The sequence below is a fragment of the Sparassis crispa genome (assembly GCF_003851025.1).
Source record: "Sparassis crispa DNA, contig_000018F, whole genome shotgun sequence".
Taxonomy (NCBI): Eukaryota; Fungi; Basidiomycota; class Agaricomycetes; order Polyporales; family Sparassidaceae; genus Sparassis; species Sparassis crispa.
Genome location: NW_020939765.1, coordinates 117,551 through 144,202, shown reverse-complemented (window position 1 = coordinate 144,202; position 26,652 = coordinate 117,551). Strand labels below are relative to the sequence as shown.

General features: G+C 52.8%; 13 protein-coding genes across 13 annotated transcripts; 3 read left to right on the top strand and 10 right to left on the bottom strand.

The window, feature by feature from the left end:
• Positions 1–130: 130 nt before the first annotated feature.
• On the top strand, positions 131–696 carry SCP_1900580 (hypothetical protein; the record flags this gene model as incomplete). The annotated part of the gene is made up of 3 exons (XM_027765321.1): positions 131–151; positions 209–291; positions 360–696. The coding sequence occupies 3 exons, from the start codon at positions 131–133 to the stop codon at positions 694–696; spliced, it is 441 nt and encodes a 146-aa protein (XP_027621122.1).
• Positions 697–1,554: 858 nt separating this feature from the next.
• On the bottom strand, positions 1,555–1,956 carry SCP_1900570 (hypothetical protein; the record flags this gene model as incomplete). The annotated part of the gene is made up of 1 exon (XM_027765320.1): positions 1,555–1,956. The coding sequence occupies one exon, from the start codon at positions 1,954–1,956 to the stop codon at positions 1,555–1,557; it is 402 nt and encodes a 133-aa protein (XP_027621121.1).
• A 327-nt stretch (positions 1,957–2,283) lies between these two features.
• On the bottom strand, positions 2,284–4,775 carry SCP_1900560 (hypothetical protein; the record flags this gene model as incomplete). Its single annotated transcript, XM_027765319.1, has 7 exons — positions 2,284–2,386; positions 2,462–2,581; positions 2,659–2,982; positions 3,090–3,589; positions 3,657–3,870; positions 3,934–4,169; positions 4,227–4,775. The coding sequence occupies 7 exons, from the start codon at positions 4,773–4,775 to the stop codon at positions 2,284–2,286; spliced, it is 2,046 nt and encodes a 681-aa protein (XP_027621120.1).
• Positions 4,776–5,484: 709 nt separating this feature from the next.
• SCP_1900550 (hypothetical protein) lies at positions 5,485–5,967 on the bottom strand (the record flags this gene model as incomplete). Its single annotated transcript, XM_027765318.1, has 1 exon — positions 5,485–5,967. The coding sequence occupies one exon, from the start codon at positions 5,965–5,967 to the stop codon at positions 5,485–5,487; it is 483 nt and encodes a 160-aa protein (XP_027621119.1).
• A 997-nt stretch (positions 5,968–6,964) lies between these two features.
• Positions 6,965–9,437, top strand: SCP_1900540 (Probable metabolite transporter; the record flags this gene model as incomplete). Its single annotated transcript, XM_027765317.1, has 17 exons — positions 6,965–7,072; positions 7,132–7,150; positions 7,203–7,225; positions 7,278–7,395; positions 7,453–7,488; positions 7,547–7,606; positions 7,658–7,918; positions 7,986–8,243; positions 8,305–8,386; positions 8,459–8,595; positions 8,648–8,731; positions 8,786–8,856; positions 8,916–8,941; positions 8,997–9,151; positions 9,208–9,237; positions 9,290–9,377; positions 9,431–9,437. 17 exons carry the CDS (start codon positions 6,965–6,967, stop codon positions 9,435–9,437), a joined length of 1,563 nt encoding a protein of 520 aa, XP_027621118.1.
• A 313-nt stretch (positions 9,438–9,750) lies between these two features.
• SCP_1900530 (hypothetical protein) lies at positions 9,751–10,876 on the bottom strand (the record flags this gene model as incomplete). Its single annotated transcript, XM_027765316.1, has 3 exons — positions 9,751–10,226; positions 10,382–10,415; positions 10,484–10,876. The coding sequence occupies 3 exons, from the start codon at positions 10,874–10,876 to the stop codon at positions 9,751–9,753; spliced, it is 903 nt and encodes a 300-aa protein (XP_027621117.1).
• Positions 10,877–11,138: 262 nt separating this feature from the next.
• SCP_1900520 (hypothetical protein) lies at positions 11,139–11,464 on the bottom strand (the record flags this gene model as incomplete). Its single annotated transcript, XM_027765315.1, has 2 exons — positions 11,139–11,157; positions 11,223–11,464. 2 exons carry the CDS (start codon positions 11,462–11,464, stop codon positions 11,139–11,141), a joined length of 261 nt encoding a protein of 86 aa, XP_027621116.1.
• Positions 11,465–11,860: 396 nt separating this feature from the next.
• SCP_1900510 (hypothetical protein) lies at positions 11,861–13,033 on the bottom strand (the record flags this gene model as incomplete). Its single annotated transcript, XM_027765314.1, has 5 exons — positions 11,861–12,142; positions 12,200–12,261; positions 12,320–12,731; positions 12,787–12,803; positions 12,865–13,033. 5 exons carry the CDS (start codon positions 13,031–13,033, stop codon positions 11,861–11,863), a joined length of 942 nt encoding a protein of 313 aa, XP_027621115.1.
• A 2,745-nt stretch (positions 13,034–15,778) lies between these two features.
• Positions 15,779–18,390, top strand: SCP_1900500 (Chymosin; the record flags this gene model as incomplete). The annotated part of the gene is made up of 5 exons (XM_027765313.1): positions 15,779–15,912; positions 16,049–16,127; positions 16,179–16,365; positions 16,467–16,991; positions 17,051–18,390. 5 exons carry the CDS (start codon positions 15,779–15,781, stop codon positions 18,388–18,390), a joined length of 2,265 nt encoding a protein of 754 aa, XP_027621114.1.
• A 938-nt stretch (positions 18,391–19,328) lies between these two features.
• Positions 19,329–21,396, bottom strand: SCP_1900490 (GPI transamidase component PIG-T homolog; the record flags this gene model as incomplete). The annotated part of the gene is made up of 7 exons (XM_027765312.1): positions 19,329–19,792; positions 19,894–20,097; positions 20,155–20,211; positions 20,274–20,435; positions 20,509–20,900; positions 20,961–21,144; positions 21,195–21,396. 7 exons carry the CDS (start codon positions 21,394–21,396, stop codon positions 19,329–19,331), a joined length of 1,665 nt encoding a protein of 554 aa, XP_027621113.1.
• A 1,267-nt stretch (positions 21,397–22,663) lies between these two features.
• Positions 22,664–23,027, bottom strand: SCP_1900480 (hypothetical protein; the record flags this gene model as incomplete). The annotated part of the gene is made up of 3 exons (XM_027765311.1): positions 22,664–22,738; positions 22,794–22,828; positions 22,886–23,027. The coding sequence occupies 3 exons, from the start codon at positions 23,025–23,027 to the stop codon at positions 22,664–22,666; spliced, it is 252 nt and encodes an 83-aa protein (XP_027621112.1).
• A 108-nt stretch (positions 23,028–23,135) lies between these two features.
• Positions 23,136–23,598, bottom strand: SCP_1900470 (hypothetical protein; the record flags this gene model as incomplete). The annotated part of the gene is made up of 2 exons (XM_027765310.1): positions 23,136–23,388; positions 23,429–23,598. 2 exons carry the CDS (start codon positions 23,596–23,598, stop codon positions 23,136–23,138), a joined length of 423 nt encoding a protein of 140 aa, XP_027621111.1.
• A 507-nt stretch (positions 23,599–24,105) lies between these two features.
• SCP_1900460 (hypothetical protein) lies at positions 24,106–25,974 on the bottom strand (the record flags this gene model as incomplete). The annotated part of the gene is made up of 3 exons (XM_027765309.1): positions 24,106–25,039; positions 25,100–25,439; positions 25,497–25,974. The coding sequence occupies 3 exons, from the start codon at positions 25,972–25,974 to the stop codon at positions 24,106–24,108; spliced, it is 1,752 nt and encodes a 583-aa protein (XP_027621110.1).
• Positions 25,975–26,652: the final 678 nt, after the last annotated feature.

Below are 26,652 nucleotides of genomic sequence, written 5' to 3'. Positions count from 1 at the left end.
ACTGACTTGGACAGCGGGGCAAACTGGAAACTCACTCTTGTCACCGTTGGACCCACCACGGTCACGCCTTGCGTTGCGCAGAGAGGTTGTTCCAAAAACCCGGAGACGAGCATACGGTTCGCCCAAGTCCATGTACCGTCTCGCCGATAATGTGAGTTCTCTGTTGTCGCCTCACGAGAACGAACATGGGATAAATTGACACTCTTAGCTTGGTATGGATGCGCTCAAGATCCTGGCTGCCAATGATCTCCGGATGAATCTAGATGAGCTATTTTCACAATTCACTTCCTGGTTTGTCGCTCTCATCATACCTTTTATAGTTGATGCGCTTGTATTGAACTTACAATGTGCGCGAACAGGTATCCGGAACTGTTGGAGACACAAGTCGAGTTCTTCTGTGACAACTGCCTTGACAGCGGCATCCTCCCCGCGCTCGAGCAGAAGATATCGGCCATCGTTACTGGCCGGTTGCCCCACGCGGATGCTGTACTCAATCGCCTGTTCCGTGCATGGGTCGGCAGGGCGCCAACACCCAAAAGTATGCCCGCATTGTCTGCCGTACTACAGAGTATTCCAGGGGACGAGCCGCAAGCGGAACACAGAGGTAAAACATCTGCATCTTCTGGTAAGCCGGTGTGCAAACCGCATGACCATTTTCCTCCCTCCTTCGTTCCCAGTTGGGGGCTACATAGATAGTGGAGATGGATATCTCGCTGTGACATAATATAAACGAATCTCACTTCTTAAGGCTAGTGCTTTCCTTCAGGAAATCCAGCTTTGTGGGACTACCAGTAAACCCACCTCTTGTCATTCATATCTGTCTCACTGCAGAAATCGGACTTGGTGTGTGTACATGCACGGCCTACCGATCAGGGATGTGAATTCACGAGCTGTGCTCTCGGTATGCATGCACCGAGCGCACTCGGTTTCACGGGCTGTGGAAATCCAAGCTTTGTATATTGCAATGAGGAGACACACTGAGAATGGTTCGATGGTTTCATGTCCGCATCGACGTGGACCTGCATTACGTAGTTTTGGTAATTCTCGATTGTGAGAGGAGCCTTCCATGCATTCAACCCACGCAATTAGTTGATGGCGTCTGGAATGCACACCGATAGTAGGACACATCTAAGGACATCAAATGATGTGAATAAGGATTTGTGAAGCACACGATAGATCAGAACTCAGCAAGAAGGGAAGAAAGAGGCAGAGGAGATGCGCCAATGCATAAGGGATTCTGAAGGATTGAATGTACACATTGGAGATACTAAGTAAAACAGCCATCACGGTGACATTGGAGAAAGGGTTGTACATCCCTGTTCTGAAGCTGAGAAGAGTGAGAGGAAAGGAATATCAACATTGGCGATGTCTTCATCATCCGCGAAGTGTAGCTGCAATTGAAAATAGTTGGATTAATTGTGAATCTATGCGAATCCTATGCACCAGCACCGACACAGCATTCCGCGGCTCACGAGGCTCCAGAACTCTGCCGCTCTTTATACACAAAAATTGTTAGAGGGCCCACCTTGACGCGCACAGTAAATTCGCTCACATTCACCCCGAGATACAATATGTCTGATAATACTCGAATTCACCGCCGTACGAAGTGTTATAACACACATTCAGCTCGAGCTGCACTGGCGTACCCGTGCACCCAGCGGTGGCCATGTAGATCGGGAAAGCGTAGTTGCAGCCAGGGCAGATGTACGTCATGATGGACTCGTACTCTCTGAGGTAGTTGATGGAAGATACGTTATAGCACGTATTGAGACTGCCCATTGAGACGGCGTCGCAGAGCTCGGTGCAGTTCAGGCTACTGCAGACGATGATCGCGTCGTAGTCGGGGTAAGTGATATCTGTGTGCGGCAGGCTCCTGGCTGCGCCTAGCCCGAGCACGGTGACAGTCCGAAATGCTAACGAACTGTAGAGAAGGGCAGCAAGAGTTTTAAACCTCATTGCGGAGATTCGGGCGGGAAGGGAGGTGCGAGAACACGTAGCTGTCTGCAGAGTTAATACCATGAGTATATGCATTCAGAGTTATTTGGTTGCGCAGGTATTGATGGCATCCCCGAGTCGTTCAATTAAATTCATCCATTTCTTCTGGATCTGATGAGTCCGCATCGATACAACGAATGGAATATTCAACTCGGAATTTGGCTGTAGTTGATCAGCCTGGCCCTTCATTCACAAAATTGGCATTATCTCACCAGGTAGAGATCACTTGACATGGACAAACTTATCGAATGCAAGAACACACCATAGCCATTCAACGCTGACATATCCTCACACCCTCGTCCATCTATTTCCATCGTGGTCTACAAATGCGATGCCATGCTCCAGCATGTGCCGCGCACACTCCCGCAAGTGGTGGTCATTTAGCTCCACCCTGCACCACGTATCAAAAAACATCAACACCGCTACCAAAAGCCGAATCAGATAGGGTGTTGGACGGGTTACTCACTCATTGCGCGGCAGAAAATAGGTCAGCGGAGTGGCAATTTCCTCAAGCGCCATGAGCGGGTGAGGCACAATTCTGCTGCATAGCTGCATTAACTCGTGCACGGGGAAATGCTTATAGCCACTGCCGTCATTTGGTTGAGTCAGTAGGTAGTTGGGACAGGGAGCAGTGGCCTGCAAGAAAAGGGATAAAAAACGTACATGCTGCAAAGGGAGATGCGCTTGAGTGTAGTATGGGGTGCCGCGTCGGCAATGAAGCCGAGAGGTGGCCGCATGAGGTATTGTGCATATTTAATTGCCAACCGTGGTAGAGGAAGAAAGGAGATAGAACGCACGAGGTATGCGTCCAGAATAGTCAACTCGATGAGGTGTGGACAGAGGTCCAGCACGTTCGTCGGGCACGCATCCAAGTATTGCATCGCACATGCCGCAAGGCGCTCGAGTGCAAAGCCATGCTGGACGAGGAAGCGATACACAACATCTATTTGTGTCCCATTGATCTCAACTTCTCTCAAGGACGGTAGGCTGCAGGATTTCCGAAGGCAATATGTACCCCCAATTCACCAAATAAGCAAGATTCAAACTAAAATCAGACTGGCCACAGGCAGAATGAAAGAAATTGGTCGACGCACCGCATCTCGATGAACAGCTTCACAAGCGAAGACCCACAGTTCAATATCTTGAGCGTTGTGAGCGCAGGCAGTGCATCATGAGGGACATCTCCAGAATCAAAGCTCGTGCACCCGCAACTGAGCTCTAAAGACCTCAGCTGCGAGAACGGCAAAAAGGCACTCGGAGATATGAACACATCTTCTTCACCATCAAGGAGCAGCTGGTCTGCCGATATGAGGGGCGAGTTTTCGCCCTCGGCAAACTCCTCTGCGAGCTGTGGAAAGACACGGAAATAGGGTGTTGCGTGTACAAGTGCAGTGAGCAGCGCGACAAGAGAGATCACAGTTGACTTGATAAAAAAATCTTCAAATGCCAGAGAAATCATGCTACCAATTGTCCAGGGAAACGCGCGAATGAAGCGTGCAAGCTGAGGCTGCCTTTGGAGGAGCCTGAGGTAACACTGGACTAGTTTCGAATTTGCCAATATGGGGAAGGCGTGGAGGAAGGGAGTGCCGAGGCGCTGGATCATATCGTGAGAATAAAAGACCGTGAGTGACCTGGTCAGTAGTGAGAGTGTGAAGGCCCACATTGAATCTGCGACACACGAGAACGATGCTGCAGCGGGTGGCGTTGATGTGCTCGTGGACGCTCTGATGGAACCCGTCCACGGAGAGATCAACATAATCGGGATGGTGCACGTGCATCGCAAAGGCGAGGATCCGGCTCCATACCTCGTCGGGGAGATCAGGCGCCGCGCAAGATAGAGCATACATCTTGGTGCGCTTTAGAACGGTCGCTGCACTGCACAGTGCAGACAAATGTCAGCGGTGTGAGAGAGCATATTGGTGACGAAGATTTGATTACCTCGCATCTCCGAATTGGATGATATCGAGCAATCGAATGGAGATCTTTTCGAGGATGTTGAGATTCGGCATATGGTGACAATGGATGACCTGGAGACTAGAACCGCCAGCAAGAGCACGCAGAATCGGTATGAATTTACACATGATATTCTGGCGTAAGAATATCTGCCGCACGGAAGGGCCGCCTCGTAGCGCTAAGGCGAGTGCCATAGAGAGGTAGTTGAGATCGACCTGCACCTGAGCATCCAATATGAGAGATAGTATATATGGTAGAGATGCAGCTGCGTGGCTCACAAGGTTGAACCATGAGGGGATGACTTCGGACAGCGTCTGACGGATTATTGTGTTCAGACGGTTTCTGTAGTCGAGCCCGTCGAGGACGAGACGAGACGGATTGCTGCGGCGGAGAGCGCGAGAGAACTCACTGCCGACGGAGAGGTAAGGTGCAGAGTGGAAGATGTCATCAGGCAGATCCACTGCCAAGTAAATGGTGTGGATTGTGGGACCTGCAGACCACACGATAAAGTTGAGAGAATCACTAGGACCGACCTCGATGCGGAGCCTGCGTATTCGCGTAGCGAGAAGGGGAAACGCGGCAAGTGCGCGGCAGACAAGAGCTACGTGTGCCGAAGTGCGGAGGATGATGGACTCATAGAGCCAGGGTGTGCCAATCTGGTGCCAACGCCTGGAGACGCGAAGGATGCCAGGAGCGGTAGACGGCACGAACGTGGCAAAGGTGCTGGCTGTGCGAAAGGCGAGGAAACGTTCGTCGGGAATGATGATTGCATCCCTCAGGATTTCTTCGAGGAGCTCGCCCGGGAACTTTTCTATCGAGGAACTCATGCTGGAGGAGGTCAACCGCGTAGGGACACGTGATAGACGCGACGCGTAGCGTATATGCAAGACGCGTGTAAAACCGAAACCTCCTCTCCATATTATTTTAGCCGCAGGCCACCACTGAGAACTTGCCGCAACATGAAAATAACAGAATAATACCATACGATACGTGTAGGCTTTACCGTCCGTGGTCCGTAACACATAAACAAGAAAAGGAATGCAACAGAAGGGTTAATATGAAGACGCGAGGAAAAGAGAGCCGGTGGTATTACATTAGTGTATCTGTTGGAGGACGGGACGGACAGTAACGGACAATACAGTGTCTTATTCAACGTTGTCGATTTAAAAAATGGTAGCTAACATTGAGTGACAGAAATAGGAGATATCAAACCGATGGCAATTCTCCCCAAACACCGGGCACGCATCCACTTCGGCTGCCTCGCTCGCATCGACATCCGCAGGCTACAACATGATATATTATCCAGGGGGAGCGCATATACTAGAGCTTCGAGCCAGACACCGGTGTCGAGAAGGGGAGAAAAGTGTGCGAAGGGGATGACATGGAGAGTGGGACTAAACTTGAAGGGCATAGAAAACATGAGCAGGAGGCATATTATCCAAGTCCGAACGTCGGTCTCGAAGTCGCACTCTCATGGCTCAGTCTCGGAACGCTGATTGGAGACCGTGGTGGGGAGGAGCACTGCGAAGATGTGAACTAGCAGAGACACATCTCAACAAGAGAACACAACAGAGTGGGTACGAGAGAGGAGGGAAAGGACAGCGCGCGTGCGATTGTCCCAGCACGGTACATGCAAGGGGATGGCACTGCGTGTCCGGTATCGACCTCGGGGCACGGAGTCGGCTGCGAGCAGGAGAGGGCACCACCGAGGATTACAATGCGGAGTGTCGAAGGAGCCTTAAGGGCGTCAACGATAGTCACGTTCACAGAAAACAGCCTGTCCGCGCCCATAGGGAATTTCCTTGGGGTTGACGGCACACGTGCAAGGATACGGATGCACGCGAGTTCGACGGCCCAGGGGGACAATATCATGCATAACATCCAGGTAAAAGAAAAGGAATTAGTGGTGGGATCAAAGTTGGTGGAACGGAAGCGGGTGAGGTCGTGGCAACTGGGCAGCGGACTGGGGTAGAAGGAGCCGCCGAGGGTTATATGAATGAGCTCGTAGGGTAATTTCATGATCGCAGGTGGCTGCTAGTCGGCGAACGTCCGCTGAGGAACTCTGAGCTTGAGATCGAGGAAACTTGCGGCAGCCTAATGATAGTCGTCATCGCATGGATATCGAAAGAGCGAAAGTCCATGGCACAATGGCAGTACGCAGGCTGTGCGTACTACGGAATACTTGAAGTCCTGGACAAAAGCTGGGATATGGCCTCTAATATTGAATCGAGAGTGCTGGTGAGATCTGAAGAAGGCTACGCGAGCAAGTCAAACCGTCGTCGAGTAGCTGTGCATGGGACTACGTGGAGAATGGTAGTGGTAAGTCGTTCGACACTGAGAACATTTCTGCACGATGCGTGTGAAAGGAGGCGAACGTGCTAGATGGCAGTTCTCCTCATAGGTGGGAGATGTGTCAGTAACATTTCATCCAGCAGAGTTAGGGTTGAACTGGATAACTCACTTTCCGCGCTCATTTAAAGTCCACGCAAGAACCTTAAGTAGATAATCCATAGAGGTCCTAACCTACCCGTCAGGTCGACGCCACGCTGCAAATGCCCGTCAAATGGACATGACACAAAATAGACTGCTGAAAACTTAACTAAAAAGGTCGAACTTTTCGACTGCATTTTTGGATTTCGGCGCAGAGGTCTGGCTATGTCGGGTTAAGGTGAAGCGAGGCTACACTGTAGCAGAGGCACCAAAGTTGAAAAAAAAAAGACTAACGGCGGGAAATCAGGTTTCAGTTTGGCCTTGGCGATGTGAGTCGTCTGAATGCTGATCAAGGGCGACGAGGGAGTGTTGAAAGTGGAAGGAAAGATGATCCCGAGATATGATCTCGGATGAGATCTCGTTTACAAGATCTGCCATATGCTGTCACGGTGGAGAAGAGTGGCGGTTCAGCTCCTCCTCGAACGTGCGTTGGGGGCGGTGGTATGTATATACGTTCTCTACCTTCAGTGTCGTCTCCTCACTAATATTTTTCAATCTTTCTCTTCTTCAGTACTAGCTGCTGGACATGCCCTCAGAAACGGTCAGATCTCTCGGAGAGTACGAAAAGGAAGGAGATGACCGGCCTACTTGGTACCTCACCTCCCCCGAGGTAAAGCTCTTGAGCATCACTGGCGTACGTCTCCCTTCTCCCCAAGTATTTACCGACCACCGTCTTACCGCTGTCTTGTCTAGGTTGGCTTTTTCTTAGATGGTTCGTGCTTGTTCTGAGGTGAACTCGAAATGTCTGATCGTCTTCCTCGCAGCATACGACCTATTTATAATTAACGTGAGCGCATCCTTTTTTCTTTGTCACCGTCTCCAATGAATCCTGTCCCTAGCCGGTCTCTACTATGCTTCAATACCGTCTCTACAACGGCAAAGCTCTTCCCGGTGGCTTGCAAGGCTTCCTCAAGGCTAGTGCTAACATAGGTAGCGTCATTGGCCAGTTCGGCTTCGGTGCGTTGCATCCAACTATCTCACGTCTTCGGCCTTGTCTAAAGATATTTCCCCCAGGTTATTGTGCAGACTACTTTGGCCGAAAAGCTGTCTGTGAGTTCATTGCAGCCATATGTTGGTGGTCGTGTGACTAAGCGTATGTTCTTCGCAGACGGGAAGGAGCTAATCCTTATCATATTTGCTACTATCTTGAGCATTTCTGACCCCACCGGTACGCATGTCGTGTACTGCAGTCCGCTTGCGATTCATGGATTTGTGTCAGGCGACCTCTCTCCCTCTGGTTCTCTCATTTGGCTATCGGTATTTCGTATAATTCTTGGAATAGGCATTGGCGGTGACTACCCCATGTCTGCCTCCGTGACGAGCGACCGCGCGAACCTGCGGCGCCGCGGCACACTGCTCGCGTACATATTTTCCAACCAGGGCTGGGGCTCGCTCATAGGTAGCGTCGCAGTAATCGTCGTGCTCGCTTGCTACAAACATGTCATGGATGTCGAAGGCAAGACGAGCAAGGTCGACGGCGGTGAGTAGCGCACGTTCTTCCTCGTCTTGATCCACGGAAATTCATCAGTGATGATTGATGCATTCAGTATGGCGGATTTTGATTGGGTTGTCACTCATCCCCGCATTCGCCACACTCTACCAGCGACTCACGCTTCCCGAGTCGAAGAGATTCGAGGCATCGCAGAAAAACGTGGACGTCGAGACCAAGTCGACCGACGATCTCAAGAAGAACGCGAGCGCGGAGGACAGCATCACCGAACGAAGTGTGCAGTCTCAGAATGAAGTCGTACCACCTGCAGTTGCCCAGTCTGCACAGCGGGTAGCCAAACATGGGCACTTTACTAGTATGTGTCTCTGATCCTGTAGCGCGCACTGGTATTGATGTGATGCGTGATGTTTTGATAGACTTTGTGCGATATTTCTCGGAGTGGCGACACCTGAAGATCCTCATTGGAACGTGCGTCTGCTGGTTCCTTCTCGACATCGCGTAAGTGATTCCATCACCGCATCACGCTACGACATCGCCACTGACGATCGCCATCATGTCGTTGATTTGCAGGTTCTACGGGATCAACTTGAACCAAAATGTCGTGCTCGAGGAGATCGGCTTCGCTGGTAAGACCGGCTCGCCGTGGAATCGACTCTTCAAGATTGGCATCGGTAACCTCATCATCACTGCCCTTGGGTTCGTCCCTGGTATGACATTCGCTGTCACCACAGTTCCATGCGGCTGATGTCGTGACGGCAGGATACTATGCAACCATTCTCACCATCGAGAAGCTCGGCCGCAAGTGGATCCAGATACAAGGTTTCTTCTTTGCCGCACTATTCCGTGAGTCCCCCTTCTTGAGTATAATCGCGCACTGTCGCTGAAGCAGCTACCTAGTTGGTATCTTGGCTGGCAAGTTCTATACGCTGAGCCACGCCGCCTTCATTGTCAACTTCGCTCTGCTCCAGGTGAGTAAAACCGAGAACAGATAGTTAACTACATGTTAACAACATTGTCATACACCCAGTTCTTCTTTAATTTCGGAGCCAACGCGTATGTTCATCGAGTCCCTCAATGACAGCCCATGTGCTAACTCCCAGCCACTCAGAACCACGTACATGTACCCAGCTGAGGTATTCCCCACACGCTTCCGCGCGTCTGCGCACGGCATATCCGCCGCGTGCGGCAAGGCGGGCGCCATCGTCTCTGCGCTCGCGTTCAATGCTCTCACGACTAAAATCGGCACGCCAGCCGTACTCTGGAGTGTGTGCCCTTCGTGACTGCATGTCTTCATTTATTTGATACTGATGCACGCATAGTTTTCTTTGGATGCTGTATCGCTGGAGCAGGTTCGTGTATTTCACCGCGGTCTTTGGGCCTGATGTTGACGAGCTTGTACAGTGTTCACGTTACTCCTCCCAGAGGTCAAGAATCGTGACCCGGATGTCGTGTATGCAGAGGAGGAGAAAGAGCGACAGATGGCGAGAAGGCATGCACCCCCCAATCCCTTTGAAGAATCCCTTCCTGATCTCGCACATACAGATTGTAGACGAGCACGGCGTCTTTGATAGCCATCACTGCCAATGGCCTTCACGTCGTGATGACCGCTGATGCTCCCTACGCTATGTATGTATTGTACAAAGTTCGTGCAGTAGGTACTGGCATGTCGACGAGATACATGTCTCTCGTCGACAAACTGAAAATTCTTGCATGTATAACCTTGTCGGAAGTTGGGCCCCGTCGCACCCGGCACCCTGTTTCGTGAACCTTGACATTCGCCGGCCGGGTTATATTACATTGGTATGTATAGTCTACTGTACGATTTATCGAACAAGATATCAAGGATCACCCGGATCACCCTCTCAGCACGATCTCTCACCCATCATACGTTCGCCACAGCACGTCTTTACAAACGAGCTGAATGTACATCCCTCCGTGCCGATGACGTCCAACGTGCGGCCCGCAACCATAGCCTCGAGGAACGAGAGCATAAACTCCCGCAGCGCCACGCCGTCGCGTGCACATCGGGGCGAGTTCAGCGCACCTGTCTGCACAGAGAAATCCTCGAGGAAGAATGTAGATGGGAATGTACGTGTGGAATGCACGAGAAGCGTCGAATTCCATGGGATGACCGCATCTGTCGCGAGAAAGAGTGACGTATGAAGTAGGGGCAGTCGGCTGCGGCCTGCGGGCCACTGGTGCATGCAGGTGAACTGCGCAGGTGAGCTTAGGAGAGCGCGGAGGATTGGACAATGCAGGTAGGGATGTGGGACACGCAGGGATGGGATGTCGGGTGGAATATACGGTGGAGCCCGATTGTCGAGGTCGTCGAGGTCGTCTTGACTCCATGTGGTTGAGCACCAGCACTCGTTCGAGCTCGGAAATCCCTTCAGTAGTGAAAGTCATTGCCTAAAGCAGCTTCCACCAGACGAGCCGGACACTGGCCTCTCCCCTGTCGAGGAAAGAGTCTGTCCCCGAGTCGAGCGTGCGCACCAAAGTACATCCCTCCCAGCTCGTCCCGGATGGCCTTCGCCACGTCCATCAGCCGTGGGCTCGCGAATGCGATCGTCTTGCGAACGCCGATCACAGGCGCACATTCCCGCGATCGCGGTGCAGGCGGGATGAGCTAAAGAGTGTGCCGAGCTGGAGGCGCTCCGGGCGGTGCGCGAGGGTGGAGAGGTGCTGGGGGTGCTGGTACTTGCGCCCGAGCGTGGTCTTGAAGGCCGTAAATTCCTGGAAGCTGTAGTCTGTCCGCTTCGTGTCGCACAGTGCGAAGGTGTCGTTCGCGCCGATCTTCAGATGGTCCAAGAGCCACGCGTCCGTGAAGTTCCACTGACGAAGCAGCCGCTGTTCTTGCTTGATCGGCGTGAGGTCGACGAGCCAGTCCCAGGGAGTGTGTGTATATTCCGCGTAGGCTGCGCAGTGTTGTGCCCATTTATCATCCATTTGCGGCTGGATCACAGCGCTCGAAGCCGATTTTGGTGTCATTGACGAGTAGGTCGGGAACCACATCGAACGGCTGGTAAGTGAGTGGTTTGCTGGACAGACGCACGGGAGGGACAAGCAGAGTACGATTGAGCAGACGCGACAGAACAAGACCATTTTCGAAAACGATGCGTTGATTATGGAAACCGCTGTGCGGCAAATAGGCCAAATAACTCTCCCACCCACGGGCTTCTCCACCTCAGATACAGACCCAGGCACAGACTCGACGCTAACGCCAGGTAGAGAAACTAGTAATGAAGACGTGTTAGAACCGATGACGTCGACTTGAGGGAGAAGAATAGAGTCAGAATCGTCGACTACAGAAGAAGGAAATGCCGGAGCATCCCACCTCGTCATGAAGAGATAGTACGCGGCACCGAAGCACGTAATGGTCGCACAGACGAGGAAGATGACCAAGAGCGCCATCTGTTTCTCTATCGTCGCAGATGGAGTGTGGCGCGGACGCCGCCGGCGCCTTAATGGAGCCTGCGGAGAGGGCACGCGTATACGATATGTGCCCTTTTCGACGGAGACCGAGGGAGAGGCTTGCTCGGCGAGGCGAGCAGCTGTGCTAACGTTGTAGAATGCCATTCTTGGAGTTGTAATAGTGAATTGTCCGAGACCGATGAAAACAGGTCATGAATCGTTCCACGTAAATGCAACAATGAAACTCATCTCTGGCAGCGTACCTCGTCAACTTCAACCACAGGATGTATGTCCGAGCAAGAGGAGGATGTTATAGAGCAGACAAATACCGTGTAGGCCCAACGATGACTCGGAGGCTCAGGCTGCCAGCCACGGTTCGCTCCGCGAAACGCGTGACTAGACGCGTCGCGTCACGCCGTAAGTATAGCTCTCCGTCACGTTGAAAGTACAAACGACAATATTTATTTGGTGAGAGACGACAATAGCGCAAACCAGAAAAATTAAATGAGTAAACTGAAGAAGGTTCTCACAAACATAGTGTGGAAGTCAAAGCTTCCAATTTTACACGAGAGGACACCGCCCGACACACACATACTCACCTTCAGGCCCCCAGCTCCCCATCTCGCATATCTGTACCTCTTCCACAGCCCACTCTCCAAAATCTACCGATCGCGGCCCCCGAATCGGAGACTGTGATCCAGCCTGAGCCGTTGCAATACCCATTACCGGTGTCGCCGAGACAGCTTGTAGCGGTTCCGAGGCGAGAATGGACGCGTATGAAAATGGAGTGCGCACTTTGACACGCGGCTTGCGGTAGACAGTATTGAGGACAGTACAATGGAGCTTTATAGCATATAATGAGCTCGAGATTCAGGCGAACAAGCTACGCACGATGCGTACCTTTAGTGGACGCCTGTCGTCTACGACCAGCCCAGCATCCTTGAACGTCTTGTGCACAAAATCTGCTACAGCATCAGCCTAGAACAAAAAAGAAGAATTATATAACGGCCGTCGACGCACCGGACACTTGTTTCAATTTCTTGAAGTCCTCGGTCCCCGGCGTCGGTCCAACCCACATCACATGCGCTCGCTCGAGGTCACGCTTCTCCGGTGTCATGATGTCCACGCTGTTGAGCGCGACTCGCAGCTGTTCACCCTCTAGCATCTTCATGAGCAAGGGCCGAATCTCTTCCAGAAGCGCAACAGCTTTTGGTAGCGACCGTGGTGGAGAAGGTGGCGAATCACCCGCCGGTGCCGATGCAGCTTCTGCTATGCTTGCATCCGCGTCATTGAGCGCCATTACGCCGAGCGTGAAGTGCAGCCGGCGCGCGGGAATAACGATAGATCCGTCGAGGCCAGGTATAGCCGGCGATGCGGCAAGCAATGCATCTGTAAAAGTGGAGATACTATCGCGGAGACCACTGTGATGTCCCTGTAAATAGGGCAAATGATTAGAGTCTCGGAATGGAACGAAACGGGTTACTCACGATAGGGAGGGCCAAGACTGCGCGTAGAAGTGGTGACATCAAGAATACACCTTACGAGCCAGACAAATCATAACTGACAGTGAGTCAACCGCGGCTTTGGCGTTCTCTGTTGTTGCGTTTCTCCGAAGATTTCATCGGAGACATCGCCTCTCCCTCGCCCTCGACCTCTTCCGCCACGCCCCCGACCCCGTCCACGGCCCCGCCCTCTGGATGTGCTATAAGAACCGGTGTCGGGTGCAGTTGTCATGCTGGTGCTCGTGTCAGATGCTGCCAAAGAATATGGAGAAAACAAGAAGGTGGAAACGCTTGCTCGCAGCGGCCTGGAGAGGGGTGTTCGGTGCAAGCTCCTGATCATGGGCGCTTAGATGGGCGTTTCTTCGAGCGCATTTCCTCGAGTCGAAACGTTGACTAGCTAAACGTTATATTCGTGCGACAACACAGCTCAGGGTGCCACCTTCATCGCGTGGAGATTCCCACAGCGTTGCAGATGCCCACGATGGTACGTCGTTCAATAGTAGTGTGTCCTCAGCGGATGAGAACTCCGAGTCCCTCAAATCTCGCAGTGATCTCACCTTCCGATTATCCCGGAATGCAGCATGCAATGGGACTCGGATTCCAATTCAAAGACGGCGCGGCTTTGATAGGGCGACAAAGTCTGTCTGCGTGCTTGTCTGCATTCCTATCGGCTCCATCTTCCTAGCTCATCTACAAGGTATCTGGTTTGCATTCTCGAGGGTATGTCGCCGGCTAAGTCGATGCGTCACATGCTCAAATTGTCCGCTTCCGTTGTTCTTACCCAGTTTTAGATCCCAACAGCCGACTGCAATCACCAGTTGAACAGGGGAACAAGCTCTCCGTGCAAGTGGCTTTGCCGCGGGCCCTCTATTTTTTTGCGAACATCCACGTGGCTCTGCTCTAGACCCCGTCTCAGCGGCACAGAGAACTTGCGGCATTAGTCGTGCGTCCTGCTCGCAGTCCGCGGGTGTGGAAGGTGGGTTGTAGGGTTCGTTCACAAGCCACTGTCACAATGCTATTAAGCTGTAGCCGACTGCTGGTGCGTACTACTTATTCAATTCTGCGGTCTCGTTCTTCGACGGCGATGGAATCCAATTCATCCGCCGGCTGCTTGACAGTAATCTTTCGGTACGTCCATGATTGGCTCTCTCGCAACCTCAACTTCTCGATTGTGTTTAACTCCTGTCTGGGTCGGTGCTACCACTGTTATGGCAGCTACCGCTATTTCACCAGTATACACTTTCTTCTCGTGTTCTAAGTCGACAATCGAGATTGAATGTTGAGCTGTGAAGGACAGCCCTGTAGATTTCTGCTCATCTGCGCATGCCGACTAAGCTTCCACTGGCGAAACATCAGTCGAAGCGAATTTTTCATGGCGAAGAGTGACCTCGCCCTCTCGCCGTTCGATCCCTAAGTATTCGTCGGTCCTCATATTCTACAAAACCTCTCCCCGACCGATTCGTACATTCAGTTAGCACTTGCTGAATGGAAATTTGGCTGCGGTGCGTCCCGCTTCCTCTATCTCTTGTGATATTTCTTCGTCCAACTCTGGTGATGACGATAGTAAGATCGTATCGTGTCCCCGCGGTGAGCCCGTGAAATCAATATGTCTCACTGTATTTTCACGAAGCCTCATCGTGCGCCACACAGACATGATCAGACTGCGCTTGTTCCCTGCTGTTGCTTGTCTGGCGGGGTGGAGCGTCTTATCGCTTAGGCCCCACAGACATACATCACAGCACGTTCGCGCCGTGGACCTCAATTGGGGTAACTTACCTACTTTTCTCACGTCATGTTTGGAACACGTTCACTGTGACACGGCCATTACACATTGGTCTGACCGACTATGAATGCTACAGGTCATCTTTGCTGCATCCGGAAGGTTGCCCGAGGTAACCATGACTGAATTTCCTGTGCAGTCAATTATGCCCGCTCGACATGAGATATTCCTGGATGGCAGGTATACTTTGTCAAACCGTCACCGGTCTCCGCCAAATTCGAAGGTATGAAGAAATCTATCCATACCCGAGATCAAAATGTCGCGTTATTGCCATGTAGTGCGTGTTGAATGGGAGACGTTGCGACTACCATAAGTTAGTTCACAGGATGGTAATAAATCCTATATTATTGTCACTCGTACGACAGCATGAGCAGTGTCGCGTTCGCGGCGCACGCAACTTGTTGCGCAAGCAACAACACGCATTGCGTCGAAAGTCGAGTCCTGTATTCTCGGAGAGAAGCAACGATCAATGTGATTCGATAAGGAGGATCGTCGCCAAAGGGTAGAATGTTCCGAGGTGAATCGGGGCCGGATTCATCTGCCAAGAGAACCCTCGAAGGCGCCGAGACTTGTACAGTAACGAGAGATGACTCGGACGACCACGGGATCAGGCCTCGGACGCGCACAGACAAGCAAGTGCAGGACCGCAGGTGCATATTCCGCTGAGGGTTGTTTGACGACAGGCAAGTTTGTTACGAGAACCCGCCCATCTGTCGCGGCCATGGCAGAACAGATCGCAGCACACAGGCAGCGCAACCAGGGACATCGACGTTGACCGTGTACGAAACCCAGAGACAAGCGCGGACTTTGTTGAGTGCCCCACCGGAGAACCGAAGCCGATACGAGAAAACGCGGGAAACGAGACAAGAACTGTCGCTCAGAGTTGTGCCGGAAGGTTGACTTCGAGCACAGAACAAGGACGGTTAGGAAACAAGCAAACGACATGAAATATCGAGGGAAGAGGAGAAAAAACATACGGAGGAAGGATGACTTGCGCGGGAACGAAGGAGGGTGGGCGCTAGACGCGGACAGACGCGCTACTGCTACGACTCGGCCTGTCCAGCCAACAACCCAAATGCTCCCCTCCTGACCACTGTCGTTTGTCCTTCTCTCCTTCATATCCCCTTCCTATCCCATTCTCCGTGGCCGCTCGGTTTCTTGTCAGAACCAACTCTTCCACCACACACCCTTCTCTGCATGAGCGTTCTCAGATCCGCGTCAAAGTCGCGTGCATGGAAGGGCAAGGAGCGCGACACTGTCCTCGAGCGATCAGGCGCAAATGCGGGCATCGTAGTCCCTTTGCAATTGCTCGAAGACTCCATGTACCAAGCGTGAGTTAACTTCTCTCCATGATTTCGCCACCTTCGCAGGTGCTGCTGCTCAATTTACCATCATGCACCGTGGTGTTTGTCGCCCACAACGCCTCCGTGTTCTTGTGCAATTTTAGAGCTGACGCGCGTCTCGCAGTGTATATACTGTTCCTATTCTCGTCGGACATCAGCAACAGAATTTGTCTCTGCAGGTCGACACTGGTTCATCTGATTTGGTGAGTCTTTCGCGCTTCATTATCTCTATCTAGCTTAAGGTAAAATTCTAGTGGATCGCATCATCTTCCTGTTCTACCTCCGCCTGCGGCCAAACAGGTGGGAACCTTTACGACCCGTCCTCGTCCAAGTCTTCGGGAGCAATCTTCACGATCTCATATGCGGAGGGGGAGGTCAGCGGGCCGGTTGTGTGGGACAGTGTGAAGGTGGGAGGGTACAACATCAGTGCGCAGGCACTAGGTACGTTCTTACCTTATGGACAGATCCTCCTCGGGACGAGTCTATCCTCTTAATTTGCTGTGCCTGTAGAAGTACTGGATCTCATCGTATAACCTCTGCAGCCGCCGCCACCGTCGTGTACAACGAGCCGCTCGAGTCTGCATTCACTGGCATTCTCGGCCTCGCGCTCCCAGAGAACTCCAAAATCGCGCAGCTCATTTCCCCATTAGACACTCCCAACGGTGCCGCCTTTGCGTCAAATCTCTTCAGGATGTCAAATTCCCCCCTTGGCCCTTCGGCGCCGTTCATCTCGCTCGCTCTCGCACGTCCCGGCTCGTCCAAGGTTCCCTCCGTGCTCGGCATCGGGATGCACCCGGACGTGCTCGTGAGCGACCCTTCCAAGATTATCTATGCTGATCTCTCTTCAACAGACACTACCGGCCCGCTGTTCTGGAAGGCCGACGTGCATGCGATTACCGTGTACGTCGACGGTAAGGCTATGCCCGTGACCCTTGGTGAGCCGGTAAATGGTGGGCAGTATACCACCGCCGTACTCGACTCTGGCACGCCTGTAATTTTGATGATGCCGGACATCGCGAGCGGCGTCTATGGCGCGATTGGCATTTCTCCCGCTAGCGACGGACAATGTATATTTTATTTCCTTACTTTTTAGTGCTGCTTCTGCTGACTGCTTGACCTACCGCAGACTATGTACCATGCACGACACCACTTAACATGACGATCACCCTCGACGACCGGCCAGAAATTCCCCTCCATCCCCTCGACCTTACCTACCTTGTCTCCGACCCCTCCATGTGCCTCGGCATGATCCAGAACGCTGCCTTGCTCGGCAGTTCCGAAGTATACGTCGCAGACGTGATTCTCGGCGTCCCGTTCTTACGCAACACGTACACCGTGATGGCGTACGAGACGCCCGACGCTCACGGCACCTTCCCCACCAACGACACCAATGCCGCCTCCAGCTACCAGATTAATCCCAGCCTCGGGCTGCTCGGCCTCACAAACCCGACGATCGCGCTTGCTGAATTCACCCAGGTGCGCGTGGACCACCAGCCCCTCGATGGCGCACCGACGGCGAACATAGGCGGCTCATCGAAAAAACTCTCCGTCGGGGTCGAGGTCCTCATCGGTCTTGTATGTTTCGCCGCCCTCTGCTTCATCCTATTTGGCGTGCGCTGGCTCATCATGCGACGACGATGGCGGGGTGTTCCCCACCGTTTCGAGGACGGTGACCGCAAGGATGGTGGGTACACGATGCCTGAGATCCCCTACATCGCGGTGCAACCTACATCCGCTGCAGACCTCGACACGCTCACATCCTCCAACACCACGCTTCGCTCCCCCTCGTACAACGGGAGTACGCGTCGGAAGGATGTACCCTCGCATTATACGGACAATATCGCACTCGCGGCTGCAGAGGACCTTAGCCCGAATGCGGAGGAGTTCCCGTTCAAGTACACGAACGAATATTTTCCCGACACCCCCGAATATCAGACACTGCACTCATGCGGCTCACTTTTACTCGGAGGGCCCCCTTCCCCAACCCCGACCTTGACGAGTCCGCCTGTTACGCACTCGCGGCTATCGTCGCCCTCCTCGCATGAGCGCACACCCAGCGGTGAGCCGAGCGTCGCTATGCCACTGCTCGCGCACACGCGAGCTTACTCGCATAGTCGCAGCAGCTCACATACGCGCAATGACTCGTACGTACAATTCGCGCGGCCGCACTCTGTCGCCGTATCACCCGAGTGGAATAGCATGGCAGAATTCGGTGCGGTCGATGCACCCCCGTCGAGCTTTGCGGGTGTCGGTACCGCGGCTCGCGGCGCTCGGATCGACCCTGGCCGCCGCCGCCACTCGAGCTCGGGCAGCGTTGGGAGTGTCATCAGTATCGACCGTATCGGGAGCGTCGGGAGCATGCGGACGACGCCACGGCGTACCCCCAGTGGCCCTCGGGGCTTTGCACGCGACGGCGATCGCAGGACATGGATGGGACCCGAGCCTGAGCTGCCTCCTGGGTCGTAGCGACTCTTCTCACTCTTTCGCTCCTTACTGATTTTTGCATCTCGAACCGAGCCTTATTTCTTTGGGTCTCACGTCGGACTTTCGTATCGGACTTGCTCCCACACACACATACACTCACTCACTCGTCACTATGCTGTATTGTTTCGTATTTACCCGGGACACTGTCTTTCTTCATGCTGTTGAGTAAGTAGTTACCCCTCGCATTAGATAGTACCTGCCGCTGTTGCGGCGCACATCTCTACCTATCATATATATCTCAGTCTGCAGTACTCGGTCGTCGCCCGTGTTGTGTAATCTACTACCAATTTACAGTCTGGTCGCGCAGTTGAAGCTCACGAAGAATAGAAACCTGGATGATATCTCGAGGCGGTTGCATGCAGTGGGATCCCAGTCACGGACTCGTTTGAGACCGGTGCACTTCCGTCGGATCCCGGAAAATCTCGAATTCCATCAGGCCCGAAGCCTGAAGGTCTTTATGTCGTCTGTAGACTAACACAGTCGGAAACTAATTTCTCCCCTCTTCTATGCACCTCACAGCAATGCTTCGTCTCCAACCTTTCGCAAGCAGTCTCGGCATCGCTCAGTGTTTGTTATCGCCGTCTTGGTCTCGTCACCAGAAGGGATAGGTCTTGCAGGCGCGTGATCAACAATTTGTGCCGAACACTGCAAGAGACGTGATAGACATCTTTGATGACTGGTATATTTGGCCTTCTTCTACGACGGCCGGTGTCCACGAGAAAGAAACTGGCAGAAAGTCGACATAGCCTCAAGGTTTCGACAACGAGCTTGAATAATATCCGCATAATGCTTGCCCAGGACACTCTGAGGTTAGCTGAATGCCACTGTATAGCAGTAGTGAAACAATCATGCGGTCTATTGCCTGTTGAGTACATTAAGAACATCTCAGTGGTACAGTGCAACAACAAAGATAGGACAAACTACGATAGATCCGACTTCCCGGCACCGCTCTCGTTCTCTACAGACACCACCACGAATTTGCGCGTCAGCAAATTGAACACACTCCCGAATATCAGCGCGATGAGCGTGCAGCTTATGATGATGACATTGTACGGCATACTGAAGTCTGGCGTGGCGAGGTCGACCAGTAATGTTGACGTGTAAATCCGCCTCGGCTGCCGTCGCAGTGTCGTCAGCGCAGCGGCAGAAATATTCAAATCTGCATCTGAAAGATTGCCGAAGGAAAATGGTCCAAGAACTGCTGGAGGGAGATCCCAGCCACGCAGTGCATCGGGTGGATGTTCGGTGTATCGCAAGAATGGCTTCAAAACGTCCATCGTAACTTCCAACGTACTCTTCGGCGGCAATGTCAGTGCAGCTTGGAAGAGGGTGGGCCGGGCGTGCGGGACAGGTGCAGCGTACGAGATGATCGTTACGAGATCGTCTGCGAAGCAGTCCGTCCCATGTCAGTTGTATAATGTATGGACGCGAGCATGAGATTGGCATGGGCGACGGCGATCGCCCGCCTTGACCGAGTACACGTACCACGCGAGACACCATCGCTGCGAACGCGAAGGGTATGGAGATAGAACTGTGCGAGCCAAGGCATCGTCTCGAGATAGCCTGTTTGGACCTGCACTGGGAGGTTGTTGGTGATCACGAGCGAGAGCCGGGCGTCTGACTGGCTCGAGCCCTTGAGAGTGCGCTGCACGGACATATGTGTGAGAGGTTCGGCGGCGGCAAACAAGGCTGGAGTTGTGTCGTTAATGTATAAACTCGTCAGGAAAACAAATTGCTCATACGCACGATAGGAAAACGTCGCTTCTCCAGGCCATTCCATTGCGATGTCCAGCGCGTCCTGTGCTACGAGGCGGTAGGTCAGCTGCCACTAACGAAGCTGGATATGTCACAGAGACACAACGCACTATCTTTCACCACAAATATCGCGAGGTCCTCTATAATTACGGACGGGTCAGGGGAGAGCGTGTACAATTTCTCCCCAGGTAGCTCCACTCGGACCTCACTTGAGTGTGCAACCGGGCACGCTCTATCAATTGTGCGGTCAAATATCGAGTCGAGTGACCAGTCTGAGTGGCGCACGCGTAGCCAGCTCAGTCATCAATGATGCCGATAACATGGGAGGAGCGGCGAAATGCTAACCTCTACGCTTGTTGGGGGATAACCGGACGGGATCGAAGACGGCCTGAAAGGTTAGTCTCACTTCCACACCGGCATTTTGATGATACCTGACGTTGACGCCCAATCCATGCCAGTCCGCATCAAAGAGGCGATGGGGATTGAGGAGACGCGCGATGCCTGAGAGCGATTTGCAAGGGAGCAATTTGAGGAATGGTGTAAGATTTTCGGTGCAGACATGCTCCGATGGTAGCGTGGCGTGGCGTAACTGGTGAGGGGCTTTCCAATCTGGTAGTGACCCTTCAGGTTGGAACGATAGAGTAGGTGACGTGGTGCGCTGCTCATCCAGTGAACCCAGTGAGGCACAGAAGAGTCCGGCAAGAGCATTACGCAGACCTTGCCATCGGTCGTCAACACTGAGCAGTATTTCGAATTCAATTCACTATCCGCCGTGACAACAAAGTGACTGGACTCACGATATGGGAGCACCATCCCCCATCCACACCCAGAGCTCTGCCCCGGTACCCACACCGGGCTTGTCAGGATAGCCCCATGTATCATAGTTCCAGTTCCCCGCGTTCAGCGACAGATGCAGCTCCGTGACTGCATATTCGCGGAGAATCTGACCCAGAGCAAGAGGGAATAAAGTATAATGCTGTGCTGTGCTTACAGTTCGCACCAATTCCATTTGACTTCGCACATGAACGTACATTCGTCATCACTTGCGAGACTCTCCGGATTTCTTGGAGTAGCACCCTTCAGTAATGTCGTGAAAGAGAATCTAGCGGCCAGCTTTCCATCCCGCAGAGGACGTAACGTCAACTCTTCGTCAAATCGTTCCGAGGTCGCCAGAACTTGACTGAAAAACAAGCTCAGAAAGAATAATAAGTTTGTAGACCATCCTATGTGCATTCTGGCAATATGAAAACCAAACCAGCCCCCATGAACAAACGGAAGTGCCACCTGTGAAGCCTGCGAGAAATTACAACGGCAGGACAAGCGCTAACAAAGGCGCTTATCCTCGCGATGCACGTGGCTTATTTCTGGGGAATCATGTCCGAATCAAGAGGCATGCAAAAATCAAATTCCGCACACGAGGTCAGAAAATCCGGTTAAGGACCTCCGAGGCCCCCCCTCCCCCGTGAAAATTTCCCACGCCCTATATATGGAAGGTGGCTGCCATAAAGAGGAGCTACAAAAAAGGATTACGTAAGTAAGTCACTTGTTTGTTACCTCTGTGACCCGACATCACACCTACTAAGCGCCCGACCCCGACCCCACCCCCTTACCGCCGGCCGAACACCACCCCCCGATAGGTGTTGCAAGCTTTCCTTTGCCATAGGTTTCAACTGTAAGGCATGGGCATACGAATAAGCCTTCACTCACCTCCTACTAGCAGTTTCTTAGGTGGAAATAATTTCCGGTTAAGGGCCTCGGAGACCCCCCTGTGTCTCGGATTTTGCCGGTGCATGCCTCTTGGTCCGAATCGAAGAGGAAAGACACACTGCTCAAACATAACAAAAGCAGACGCTAACACAGGTAAATAAGAACATTTAACAGCTGATGATGTTTGCATTGACAGGAATATCCGTCATAAGCAGGGTGAACATTGATCACTCGGCACTCCGGTCATGGACCCGCCTCCTTCTATACCTAGTAACGTATGTTCGGACTCTCGTGGTACGAACCACTCGTCTGACTGTTTTTTGTCTCCAAAGCCTGAGGATAGACCTACTTTCTTGGTCTTATCTTGCCCCCGAAAAGGTCTACATGGCTGCTATTTCCTCCCGTTAGTTCACTGTGGGACTGACCGGCTCTGTCGCTATATCACGCGATGCGCGCCGTGTAATAATCAACGCCGATGTCTTGAAGGCCAGTAAGATGTGTGCGGGCGACGTTGTCGCCTTATCTGCTGCGGGAACCCAGAAGGTAACTAGCACGTCATTGTCTCCCGGGTTCGCGCCTAGCGTGACCCACTGTCCACACCGTTTACTGATGGTTTGAGTTGACAGGCGTTTGCGGTGGGTATCGCATGGCCTTCCCAAGAATCATCACAGGACTGTGAGTGGACATCCACTTCACCCTCCGCATGGCCAGTGCCATCTACCGAGTGCGTAAGCGGCTCGTTCCCAGTCTTTCTATGCTTTTGTAGCTGTGTTAGTGGCGTCTTCGCTTCTTCTTACAGCCCGTCTGGTAGAGGGCGCGAAAGTAGCGATCCGACGAGCGGGAGGGCGCGGAGGATAGTCATGCGCCCCTGCGAAGCCGACTCATAAGCGCACGAAAGATATACTAGTGGGGGATCGGCTCACCATCCAGTCCGCGATGGCGTCGTATGCGTACGGATCTAGCGCACCAACACGACGCAAGGTAAACTGATGGTACTACAGCCGCGGCGCCGTACTTGCGAGCTCCTCCAGTGTCGACGTCGAGCACCCCTGCAGGTTAGACGCGCAAGCGAGCACGACGGGGAACGCCTGCTGAATGAACGCGATGAACTCGGAGAACGCGGTGATCATGGAGTACGCGAGGGACAGGCGGCTCATAGGACAGATCCTTGGGGTAGGCCGCCCTCGGATGTACCTCGACGTAATCCAAGTCGGGCTACACCTTCTTCACATCGCCCCCGGTGTGCCCAGGAACAGAACCCCATCTCAAAGCGTCAGGGTGCGCAGCATGGGGAACACGCCGAGCACGCCCATGTCCGCAGGCCGGCACATCTGCAACGTGTGAATGGCAAGCCACGTCAGGTTCGCGAACGCGCCCAGCGGACACCACGCCAATTGGAGGACGTGAAGCGTCTCCGTGCTGCGAGCGACAAGGGCAGCGGCCCCCGCGACGGGCTGAGCGTCGAATGTCAGGAGGACCTCGAGCGGGTAGCTCCTCCAGCATGACAGACACGCGCGGCTAACACCTGATGAGCCAGACTAGCCTGAGGGTCTCGCACATGGCGAAGGCATCCACGAGTGGCAGATACGTCTCGAGGATTTGGAGATAGCGCAGCTGCATCGCGCACACGACGACTTGCGCGAGATCCGCGCCGCGAGCGGAGGCAGGAGGGGCGCCGCGCGTCGGCGTCCATGTACGCACAGGATTGGGTTGCTTGCGCGGCGTCATTGAGTACCTGAGGATGAGGACGACAGAGGAGACGGCATGCGGCGTCCCGACTGTGTGGGCGCCCCGGCATGTTTTGGAAAGCTGGAGGCGTGATAGGTTCTCGCAAGTGCAACCGAATGGCCACTTGTATCCAGCGCACGCAATCGACGACGTCGCGAATCGTATTCTGTGGCAGGACGTATCTGCTTACCTTTGACAACGAGTTGCGGTGTTCCATGTCACATATTCTGGTCACATCCGAACGAGCAGACATTTATGACACTGGTTGTGGTTGGTGAGCACGCTTCCCAGGACGAGTTTATAGTCGGACTTGAAGCTGAAGCTTGAAGCTTGAAGCTTGAAGGTTTGAAGCGAAATGTCAGTCTAGGTTTGCTAGACTCAGTATATTTTGTCGAAAGCAACGGTCTTGGTGTGCTGACTATCTGCTACAGATGGAGCGTAAAGTATCCTCTGAACAAGAACATATTACTATCTCTGTGTAGCGAAGTCGAGGCATTGTCTCTAGGATCATTTCTCAGGGATAGTGTATTGGTGGGTATAAAACGTGATCTGTGCAAGCTTCTCATCCTGGGTTACAATGCAAGACATTTTGTCGTCCCCCCGTATCAGGAAGACAAACCGCCACTTGTCAACCTCAGGCACTCCCCCACGTCCAGCAAAAAAGCGGAGGAGTCCAAGGTCAACGTGTTCCTCCGCCGCCGTGGTGAGTCGGAAGATGTAGAGAAAGCCGTTTCTAATGCAGAAGGAATGGAATAATTGCTGTCGGTTATCGAGGGGAAGGAACTGGATGTCGCGTTCCAGATCCTTGAGGTCTTCATTGATGTAGAAATACTCTTTGTACGGAACGGCAGACCAATCGATCAAAGAGCGATACCATGGACTGGCCTCCAAAAGGAAAATCGCTTTTTGGAGCAATAGGTTGCGCATCGCAGGTGGTAATGAATCGTTGTCTTGCACACGAGACATCTCGAACATGGAGATCTTCGGTGTTGATATTTTGAGTAACCTTCTAGCGCAAACATCGCAGAGAAGAGCATCAGGATCAGGAGAGTCGGGGAGGGTCGTAAAGAACTTGTAAGCGTGGATATCATTTTTCCGAAAACTAGAATCTTGGAAAACATAAGCGGCGGTAAGTCGCCGGGCGACATATGGCGTGATAAGTGGTAAGCTCATCTCACTCTCCACATCGTTGCGTTCAGCACGGCTGATCACTACCAGGTTGAGCGGCAGCGACTTGTCCACCTGCAAAGCACCAGATTCGAGGAAGCAGGACGGAGGGTTCCAAGACGACCTGCACGAAATTGTACGCTCTAGATGAGCTTCATAAAGCATCATTTCACGAGGCTTTAAGGGAAGGTCGATACATAGGCTCGGAAGGGGACCCAAGAGATGAAATGCTTTGTCAACGCTCCTGAGGTCAATGGAGCCTTGCGCCAGTGCTCTAAGCACATGCCAGCCTGTAAGCTGATAATAAACATAATCCCACAACAGGACTACTCACGCCTGATGTATCTCCCAGCTCGTCCAGGGGTTCATCATAACGATGATTTGAGATGCGATGCCGTGTACGCACTCCCAGCGTTCCGAGGATGGGTGTGTCTCAAAGACAACGAAGACTGCGGCATCCCGCCTCACGATGGAGTGTGGTAGGCCTTCTGGAACCATATCCGAATCGACCAAAGCCCAGACGTCCTCGCGAAAGTACCGGTAATATTTCGTTTGAGTGAACTCATACACGCCTTCCTCCACGAAGAGGAAGTGCTCCATCCCTCGGTGCAGAATGGTCGGCTTCCGTTCGGCAAGGCGTCTTGTTAAGGCATACAGCACCCAGATGCTCTTACCTGAAGATACGATGAACCAGACGAAAACAAGGTCTTATGCCAACTGATGCTACTCACCAACACCAGGGTGACCTGTGACGATGCCCACCGCCGGACGCCCCGGAGGACCATTCGCACTAGTGAGCTCTATGCGGCGGTCCTCAAGGCGATCGTAAATCCGGATGTAATCTGCGCGAATGAAGAGCTTCTGGATGAAGCTCCTAACACCAATGTCGAGGATACGACAGCCAGAAAGGCGATCTTCTTCTTCTGCAGTGGATGCCAAGTCCTCAGCTCCATTCAAAGGAGCTGCGTCCGCCATGGGACCTTCCTGAACCTCAGTAACCTCAAACTGAGAGGCGTCCCCCCAAAACCTATCCCAAAGCTGAGAATACGGATCCTTTGGACTGAGCTTCCTGAAATCCTTTGAGAACTCCTCTGCATCGATCCATGCAAACGCAGACGGGATTGATATCAATCGAGTCTGTGCTGGCGACGTGTTCAATGAGGACGAGTCCGACAAAATGATTTCAAAATCGGACGTATCGGGGAGCATTTCGACAGAGTGAAGAATGTTTGTTCGTCGCTGGAGAACCTCGAGGCGTAAGGCAGGGTTATGATTCGAGCGCTTTCGAAGAACGACTGATCACGGTCGGCGATTGGCGGCACTGCCTCGAGGTCAGTGTTCTTCACATGAGAGTAAGGTTAATGAAAATACGGGCAACCATGAATATGATTTCGGACGACACTGCAACGAACAACGGCAAGCAACTTGACAGCACCGACCTCTTTGAACTGCAAGTGAGAAAAGAACATGTGGACATGTGCGGCATCAACTTAAAACGCGGGGAAGACTCAGGAACGCGTACACTAGCCCGATGTATTGTAGTCCATGGCAATTGTGACAAGACAACGGCGATCTGAAGCTCATTCATCAACTGCCCACTGCACCTGGCTGTGAATGACCAAATATTGAGCTCAGCGTATAGTTATGTAGCACAGAAACACCCAGCCACTTTTTCGCTTGGATCAAGCGATCCAGACTTCGAACGACGTACTCCAGGAAAGCACGTTCGAAACTCAACAGCTTCACCAGGCGCAGCCATCTTCACGGTGAAGTACTGAGCAGGATTTAGCTAGTGTCGACGTCTGCGCGGTACTTGTTCGCGCGCAACACGCAACGATCGTCGATCTGGCATCTAGCTGTGACACTGACTATGATAGTCAACTCGCG